The sequence below is a fragment of the Eptesicus fuscus genome, chromosome 9 (assembly GCF_027574615.1).
Source record: "Eptesicus fuscus isolate TK198812 chromosome 9, DD_ASM_mEF_20220401, whole genome shotgun sequence".
Taxonomy (NCBI): domain Eukaryota; kingdom Metazoa; phylum Chordata; class Mammalia; order Chiroptera; family Vespertilionidae; genus Eptesicus; species Eptesicus fuscus.
Genome location: NC_072481.1, coordinates 31,240,726 through 31,250,116, shown reverse-complemented (window position 1 = coordinate 31,250,116; position 9,391 = coordinate 31,240,726). Strand labels below are relative to the sequence as shown.

General features: G+C 42.6%; 1 protein-coding gene across 3 annotated transcripts in view; it reads left to right on the top strand.

Moving 5' to 3' along the window:
* The first annotated feature begins 260 nt into the window (after positions 1-260).
* TTC4 (tetratricopeptide repeat domain 4) overlaps positions 261-9,391 on the top strand; it is a 28,295-nt gene continuing 19,164 nt past the window's right edge. Inside the window, exons 1-6 of one of the 3 annotated variants that reach the window (XM_054720503.1) lie at positions 261-472; positions 1,038-1,155; positions 1,928-2,089; positions 4,053-4,130; positions 5,790-5,914; positions 7,217-7,303. In XM_054720503.1, the coding sequence (XP_054576478.1) occupies positions 362-472; positions 1,038-1,155; positions 1,928-2,089; positions 4,053-4,130; positions 5,790-5,914; positions 7,217-7,303 (681 nt within the window). In that variant the 5' untranslated portion in view covers positions 261-361. Of the gene's footprint in view, positions 473-568; positions 832-1,037; positions 1,156-1,927; positions 2,090-4,052; positions 4,131-5,789; positions 5,915-7,216; positions 7,304-9,391 lie in introns of those variants that run through there. The other 2 variants (XM_008139270.3, XM_054720504.1) reach the window with 2 other exon arrangements.

Here is a 9,391-nt window from a genome sequence, read left to right as displayed (position 1 = left end):
AGGGCCGGGATTTTATCTGCTTTGTTTCCCCAGCCCCTGCTACAGGCCTGGAGCACAGAAGCTCGGGAAATGTGTCAGCCGGCTAAACAAATGAGCGAAAAAAGTAGTGGGCGCGCTGGGGAGCTGGGTCTCTCCACCACCCAAAGCCTTCGGGGCGGGGCTGCGGCACCGCGGAGGGGAGGGCGGGGCGCGCAGGTGCGTGTCCGGGGGGCGTGTCCGGGGCGGGGCAGGCGACGCCCCCGGCACCGCGGAACCCAGGCGCGCGGGCCGGCGCCGCCCGGAGGACTTAGGGGAGGGCGCCCGCACCGCCGGAAGCCGCGCGGGGACCGCGGGGCCGTGGCAGGAGGGCCCCGGTGGTGCCATGGAGCGGCCCGAGCCGGACGCCGCCTCCGAGGACGCCATGGACTCGTTCCTGGAGAAGTTCCAGAGCCAGCCTTACCGTGGCCGCTTCCGCGAGGAGCGGTGGGAAGAGGTAGGCGGGCCGTGGGCTCCGCGCACTCGTAGGCGCGTGGTGCGGGCTCCCGCCTCCCTCAGCCCCCGGGCCCTGGCACTGCCGGCGGACGGGTGGTTTCTACTCAGTGTTAGAAGTCGGCCTCGAGGGCTCGAGGGTCTTCTTAGCCTGACAGTACATCTAGGAGTCCAGGCCTCGGAGTCCGACAGACCCGTGGCTCTGGTCCTGGGTCAGTTATTTAAGTTCTGGGAGCCGCCTCCCGGGTTATAAAAGGCCGGGACTGGAGCACCAGCCTCATAGGCTTGTGGCGAAGATGGAGTGAGCGGCGGCCAAGTGCCGGGACATGGAGCGCCCAGTGAGTGAGGATCACTACCGCGCTGGTAAGAAGGTGGTAACTGAAGAGTCTTTAGAGATCATGATTCTACACGCATTTTACAGTTGGAAACCGAGGCCTGGATAGGGAGCGATACAGCCAATCGTGGTGCTTTGCAAATCATAAGAAAATTTTGATGTAGAGACTTGGAGTTGGAGCTGCTCAGTGGCAAATCCTATTTGTATAGTTCATTCTTCTCTTAACCATCTCCAGGAATTTGAAAAGATCCCCCTGTTTATGAAGAAAGCACCGTCAAAAATTGATCCCAAGGAGAATCCTGACCTGGCTTGCCTCCAGTCAATTATTTTTGATGACGAGCGACCTCCAGAAGGTATCTTCCATGACTCTAACGTTTGTTTTGTGTCTCCATAGAATTGAGGTCAAGGGTGAGTCGTTCTGATTTATAACAAGTAGTAGTTAGCCTGAGATAACTTGTCATTATTTATTCCACATACAGTTTTTTTGGATACCTACTAAGTGCTAGTCATTAGGGATAGAGGGATGAAGAAGACTGCCCTCAAAGGTCATGACCCAGTGGGTAGCCAGATTGTCCTAAAGAATCAGGTCAAAACGTGTGTGGTAAGTGCTAACATGTAGCTACATACTAGATGCTGCTGGAACACTGAGGGCAGAGAGGTAGGAGACCAGAAATTGGAACTGAATCTTAACAATGGACCAGAAATTGGAACTGAATCTTAACAATTGTGTAGGCTCTTACTAGGGTGAGGAGGGAATTTGTATTCTAGGGAGTAAAAGAACATAAAGCAAAATGGGGGAGGGGCCAGTATAATTTCCCCCCATTTCTTCAGTAACTAAAAAGAAAGTTCTTTAAGAGCTAGGGTAAGTACGCCTTTTTCTTGTATGCTTCTTTTTTGGTAAGCACTTAATAATCTTTCTTGTAAAATATTTGGAATTGATTGTAGCATTACATACACATGACTATTTTTCCATGTTAATACCCAGTTTTATAGGATTAATTTTTGAGTTTTCTTTCCCTTTTAGTTTCTTCTATTTGGTTTATTATGTTTCATTGTTGCATGATTTAGAATATTTTTAACTTGAGCCTTTTAAAAAATAAATATTATTTCTTATTTTCTTTGCAGAACAAGCCAAGACCTATAAAGATGAGGGCAATGAATACTTTAAAGAAAAAGACTATGAAAAAGCTGTGATTTCGTATACTGAAGGCTTAAAGAAAAAATGTGCAGACCCTGATTTGAATGTTGTTCTTTATACCAACCGGGCAGCAGCACAGTACTATCTGGGTAATTTATTTCATTGTTGAGTGCTTTCAAAAGAGTTAACTTATGAGAAAGCTATCATGATGGCTAGTGGAGAGTTTGAGAGTGTCGGGAAAAAGAGCTACTTATCCCAGATACCTAGGGTTCTTTACTCTAATGCAGCGGTCGCCAACTTTTCGGACCTCACGGACCACCAGTGGTCCGCTGCAATGGACTCCGATCTTCCAGGTAGACTTGGTGAAAAGAGAAACCAGATAGAATGCATACTTTTTGCTATCTGAACCAAATGAGTGGCATCAAATACCTTAATAATATGAGTTGATATGATCTGGGATTTTTTTAGCACACATGCTTCTATTCCCTCAAAAAATGTCTCCTCTTCCTCCCTCCTGCTCTGGCCTTCCCTAGGATGCTAGAAGGATTGAGATCTTTGTATAAAACTATATTATCTAAGGGAGAATTTCTCAAAGAGTATTCTATGGGACTCTGAAAAAAAATTCTTTGGACAAGTTTGCAAAGTGCTGCTTCTCTGTAGGGGATTTGCAGTGTACATTAGTATGTTAAGGACTCTGAGGCAACTTACAGCGAAGAACTTTACCTGATGATTCTCAAGTTTTGTAAGCCCCATCTTCAAGTAACACTTATTAATATGCAGTACTGTTCTGCAGATGTGACTTTGGGAAATACTGATTATTTGCTGGTGGCTAGTCTTGGTCATTTTAAACCCATGTAAATAAGAGGACCTAGGGGTAACAAATTTAGAGAAATTAAATGTGAAATGTGCTTTGTAAGGGGTAACAAATTTAGAGAAATTAAATGTGAAATGTGCTTTGTAAGCCATACCAGTGACATATTTAAGGAATGGCTCTCATATTTATCCATTTGAGAGGGTATTTCTGAGGGTATGGGAAAGAATAGGCCTTGTAATCTAGCTGGGATGAGTCTGTTGGGACTCATCACCATTTGAGCACAGTTTCTCCCCAACCATCATCTACTCAAACTGTTTTCTCATTTAGCCTCTTTCATTATAAAATTCTAAAAAGTAAGAGTGGTGCCCGGCCAGCATGGCTAAGTGGTTGAGTGTTGACCTGTGAACCGGGAGGTCATGGTTCCATTCCTGGTCAGGGCACATGCCGGGATTGCTGACTCGATCCCCAGTGTGGGGTGTGCAGGAGGCAGCCGATCAATGGTTCTCTCTCATCATTGATGTTTCTCTTTCCCTCTCCCTTCCTCTCTGACATCAGTAAAAATAAAAATTAAAAAAGTGGTGTAGAACTTTAAAGATTAGTTGGGCTAGCCAATGCCCTCAATTTGCTAGGCCCAGAGAGGGACCCTTTCTTTAGTGCCGGAACCTGGACTAGAAACCCAGTCTTCTAATTTCTGGAGGAATACATTTTCTCCATTCAGTGTTTAATACTCTCTGCCAGGCACTGGCATCATAGAGATGAGACCTGACTTTAACTGTGTGTTAGGCACTGCACTGTGAAGAAGAGCTACGTAGTTCTTTTCTTTGGGGAGATTAAACGATGTAATTTATAGGGCTAATAAGAACAAAAGCACCTTGCAAGAAAAAAATGTGTGTGAGCAAATGGATAAATATGAGAGCCATTCCTTAAATATGTCACTGGTATGGCTTACAAAGCACATTTCACATTTAATTTCTCTAAATTTGTTACCCCTCTTGACCTCATAGCAACTATGTAAGGTAGGATAAATTCTTAGAAGAATATTATTAATTCCTGATGTTGGGCATCTTTTCATGTGCTTACTAGCTAGCCATCTATAGTTTGGTGGGTTGGTTGCCTGATGTTTTAAGCGTTTCTAAGGCTTTTGGTGAGCACAATTATATATTTTTTTCTCAAAACAGTTGCTTTGATTATATTTATCCAAGATTGTACAAGAGTGTCTTTGTCTCTACACATAAAATTTTGAAAATATTCTGATCTTAAACCATGTTGTTTTTTTTTACTAAATGATGTTTCCTCAGGCAATTTTCGTTCTGCTCTCAATGATGTGACGGCTGCCAGAAAGCTAAAACCCTGTCACCTCAAAGCAATAGTAAGAGGTAAGTCTTGTAGAACTAAGTATGATAGTAATTAAGGAAAAGTTAGCACTATGGTACCAAAAGTTGAGACATTTTAGGTTTGGTATGAAGGTGCTAAAATACTAATGAAATTACCTTATTTTTGCAATCTTGATGTTAAGTTCCTAGTCCTTATCCATAGCAACATGCCATTTTAAAAAGAATTCTCCAGAAAATAATCCAACCCTTTGTGTTTTAAGAATTTGTAGAGAAATTGAAATTCCTCATTTCACATTAATAAAGGATAAAATTAATTAAAGCAGTTCCAAAAGCCACATTCTAATTTTTTTCCAAATTAGTTGATTGAACAGTGAAATCTTCAAATGTCATGTTAATGTTAATTAAAAGATAAGTTATGGAACCTTTGCTGATAACTCTGAGGCTGAGATGTTCCTGATTATTTTTTTTCTTGTAGTCTGACCTTTCTATGTAATAATAGTGCTTTTATTACTTTTTATACTTAACCTTTTTTTTTTTTAATATATTTTATTGATTTTTTTACAGAGAGGAAGGGAGTGGGATAGAGAGTTAGAAACACCAATGAGAGAGAAACATCGATCAGCTGCCTCTTGCACACCTCCTACTGGGGATGTGCCCGCAACCAAGGTACATGCCCTTGACCGGAATCGAACCTGGGCCCTTTCAGTCTGCAGGCTGATGCTCTATCCACTGAGCCAAACCGGTTAGGGCTATACTTAACCTTTTTTAAAAGAAGCTCAAAGGTGCTTTGCAAACTTTTTTATTCCTCAAATATTAATTTTCTCTATATCCTCATGGACCAACTTAAAATGCTTTATCGAAGTTATGCTTCTTTAGATATTTATGATTGGGGGTGATAGGTAGATCCATGTGTCTCATAGGGAAAGAAGGTACTGAACAAAGATTGGCAAGTAAATTGAATGGAGTCCTGTGGAACTGTCCTCGTGTTGGAAGTCTATAATCCTCAATTGAATTGTCAGTTTTACCTTACCATGTGACCTTGGCAAGACACCCATTCTGCGTATCAGTTTGTTTATCTTTGGAAGATGAAGTTGGATTCTGTTGACATCTCAGCACTTATTGTTCTCATATTGAGAAGTTCTGTGGAAAGCCTAGATGGCTACCTGGAGAAAACAGCATGATTAAAGGAGAAGCAGCTTAAACTGGTAGCCATCAAGAACAGTTTTAGGAGAGACCTAATGTCTTTGGTCTTGCCACTGCTTTGACTAATGGCTGAGGCAGATTCTGCTTTCTGACTCCATTTAGAAAAATGACCTGAGATGGACTTTATTCTTCTCATTTGAACCTGAAGCTCAGGGGTGCTCAGTCCTTTGTGTAATGCCTAGTTGGTAAATGACAGAGCCAGATTTCCAGCCAGATCTTCTTCCAAGGCCTGTGCTTTTTGCCACTAAGTGCAGCCTTCCCTACTTTAAGAGTCCTTAAGACTAAGGAGTCTCACAGGAGTTTTGAGTTGAGGGCCCTAGAGACCTTTTGATCTAAGATACAAAAATGGTCTTCTAGTCTTGGGAATACAGTACAAGGGTTTTTATCTGTTTTCTCTTCAGGGTGCTGCCTGGTGGCTGGTGGAGGTAGGGATTCTTCCTAAAGGGGGCTCTTTCTATGCATGTTGTCCATGGGTCCTAAGAGTTCTGGGTTCTGCAGGTGCCTTATGCCATCTGGAACTGAAAAACTTTGCTGAGGCTGTGAACTGGTGTGATGAGGGGCTGCAGATAGATGCCAAAGAGAAGAAGCTTCTGGAAATGAGGATTAAAGCAGACAGACTAAAGGTTGGTGGCAAAATCAGTAGCCACTTGGCATTTAATTAACATTAATAACAAATTTGCATTCTCCAGATTGTGTCTTTTTGGACATTGTAAACTTTTTCTTCTTTAAAAACAAAAATCAAGAACCAAAGAGTTTTGACCAAGACATACGTATGAACCCTCATCAGGCAGGTCCACCTTTCGGACCTGCATACAGAGACCCACCAGCATTCCTGGATGACAAACCACAGGTTTAGGTCTATCTTTAGCTGCCACAGAAACAAACAAGGATGGAAGGAATGTCAACATGTACTGACTCTACAAATGACAAGAGTAAAAAGGAAGAAACAGAGCCTCCTGGAAGCGAGTTAAGTGAAGAGACCAGAGATATATTAACTGATATGAAGGAAATTAGAGATCAGCTACTGGAGAGAATTGATTCTATCCTAGGTGCAATTGATAGGTTGGCCAAGTTAAAGGAGGCTAAGTTTAAATCACTAGAGACAAAAGTAGGTAAGTTATAGACTGATGTGTCTTGTATGTATTACAGAGCAAGGCAAGGTACTCCTCTAACTGGGAGGTGGTATCCAAGTCTTCCAGGTGTAACCAACCCTCCGCTTGCTGTCACCATTCCTTTTGCTCCTTCTCATGCACAAAGCAAGCCTCTTAACAAATGGGATGATTGGTAATCGTTCAACAAACAACAAATTTAAACGCCTAATAAGACACTATAATATCTTTACTTCAACTGGACAGTATTCTGCCATGAGATTATATCACTGCTACATGCTGTGTACAGTATCACTATTATGATCAATCAAGTAAATAAATAATAAATAAGAATACATTGGAAAAGGAAGAACTAAACCAAGAGAAGAAAGGTGGCAGTTTCAAAAGACCCATAGTGGTATCCATTTGATGTCAGTCTCTCTACCGAGAATGCTCTTGCTCCTTCATCTGGTGGAATCTTCCTCGTATATCTAAAACCACCTCCTCAAAGGGGCAGAGTCAGTTACTCCCTCCTCTGTGGTTCACAGCACTTGGTTCACATTGCCAGGGTAACACATCACAGATCTTTTACTTGTCTGTCCACCACATACACACACACACACCCGGCACCCCCCCTCCCGTGGACTGAATCTTTGAGTATAGGAACTGTAGATTTTTAAAAGTTGATTGAACATCCATCTTAATGTGAACCACTGGTATCCCTTGACATTGGAGCCTGTATTGGATGGAGAACAGAGGTAGTAATTTTTATGAGCAGGCTGGGATAACATAAGGAAGCAAGTTCCTTGGAGCTGATGCATCTGAATTTATTTTCAGCGGACTGAACAGAGGGATATAAGGAAAGCAAAGCTGAAAGAGAAGAAGGAGCAGAATCAGAATGAGGCTTTACTCCAGGCCATCAAGGTAAGCTCTCAAACCTTAGGCCCTTATGGTCTTGCTAAACCCAAGAATCCTGAAGTCTCTTGGGAACCTTTCTTGGGATACTTTACCTGAATGAATTTGTTCATTTTTTTCTCCTGCTTTGATAAAGTTTTGTGATGAAGGAGCTCTGGAGTCAGACTCCCTGAGTTCAGTCAGCTCTCCCACTTGTGTGCAAATGTTGGTCTCGAGTAACCTATACTGAATAGTTGCTATGGGTTAAGCATCATTTAATCTTCACAGTAGCCTTCTGAGGTAGGATTTCTTGCTCCTGTTTTGCTAGCTGATGACATAGTCTCAGAGAGGTGAAGAAACCTCACATGGCCAATGTGTCAGAGCCAGGTCCTTGCTCTTAGCCAGTGTTCTACTGCATCCTGAAAAAGTCTGAATTTTAGGATGTTGTTCCTCTAACTATGGCAACAACAGCAATAAGTTCTACCTCCCTTTCCCTCTCTTCACTGTGTTTTAAATGAATGTAGTCTGATCCAAATCCTGCTTTTACCTGGTGAGCAAGTCACCTGCTGAGCCTTGGCTTGCCCCTCTCTTCATTGTATTTATCTCTCTCTCTCTCTATCTATCTATCTATCTATCTCTCTATCTATCTATCTATCTATCTATCTATCTTAAAAGAACCTGAGTTTCTGAAGACAGTCATCCAGTTCTTTTAAAAATATATATATTTTTTATTGATTTCAGAGAGGAAGTGGGGGGGAGAGAGAGAGAAATATCAGTGATGACAGAGAATCATTGATCAGCTACCTCTTGCACATCCCACACTGGGGATTGAGCCCGCAAGCTGGGCATGTGCCCTGACTGGGAATCAAACCGTGACTTCCTGGTTTATAGGTTGATGCTCAACCCCTGAGCCACACCGGTGGGCTTCACTGTGTTTCACCTGGTGAGCAAGTCATCTGGTGAGACTTGGCTTGCTTGGTCTTGGTCTTCACAATGGACATAACACCTGCTTTGAAAGTGTGGGGTAGGCTCTTTGGTGAGTTAAATTGTGCACCCATTTAAGTGACTTCTTGACTTTGAGAACTTCACACTACTAAGATGCACTCCATTAGTCCCTCCTCATAACAAGCAATCTGCTAACATGTATTAACAGGCTAAACAAAATGGAATTCTCCCGATTTGCCATCTAATCATTCATAATGAGGGATTTAAAAAAAAAATACATATCTTTATTGATTTCAGAGAGGAAGGGAGAGAGAGGGAGAGATAGAAACATCAATGATGAGAGAGAATCATTGATTGGCTGTCTCCTGCATGTCCCCTGGGGATCAAGCCCACAACCCAGGCATGTGCCCTTGACCGGAATCGAACCTGGGACCTTTCAGTCCGCAGGCTGAAGCTCTATCCACTGAGCCAAACCAGCAAGGACCACAATGAGGGATTTGATCATTTTTTAAAAAGTAGGATATTGGAATGCCCAGATATTTGTACACAGACCTTATTTTGGTTCTCTCCTTTAGTCTAACTCTGCATCTCAGAAACTTCACTGTACAAAAGACAGTATAGACACAAAACCATACATACTATATTTTAACAATAGCTTAGAGTAGGGGTCAGCAAACTGCAGCCTTGCCTGTTTATGTTACCTATGGCTGTTTTTACACTACAATGCCAGAATTGAGTAGTTAACTTCAACAGAGACCATTTGACCCACAAAGCCTAAAATATTTCTTATCTGACCCTTGAAGGGAAAGTTTGCCAATCTCTGATTTGGGAAACTTTACATCAAAGGCAATTTGAATTGCATGTAATTTTCCCCTCCTTTGTAGCCTTAGGAATCTACACACACACACATAAGAGGTGACCCCACTATTCAGACGTTAGCTTTATCCTTATTTCCATAGGACAGTCAAAATTAAGTCGCTGTGCATTATTTTTAGTATTCCATGCCCTGGCTAAACTGAAGCACATGCCACACTCTTCGCTCTTGATCTTTTCTGTGCACATGTTCCTTGGGGTGGAATGCCCTTCCACCTTCCCCCATTTCTACTTCTCTGCCTTTCAAAGTCTTTGTTTAAGGCCTACCTTCCCCCAGTCACCTCCAGGCCCCAGACTGAA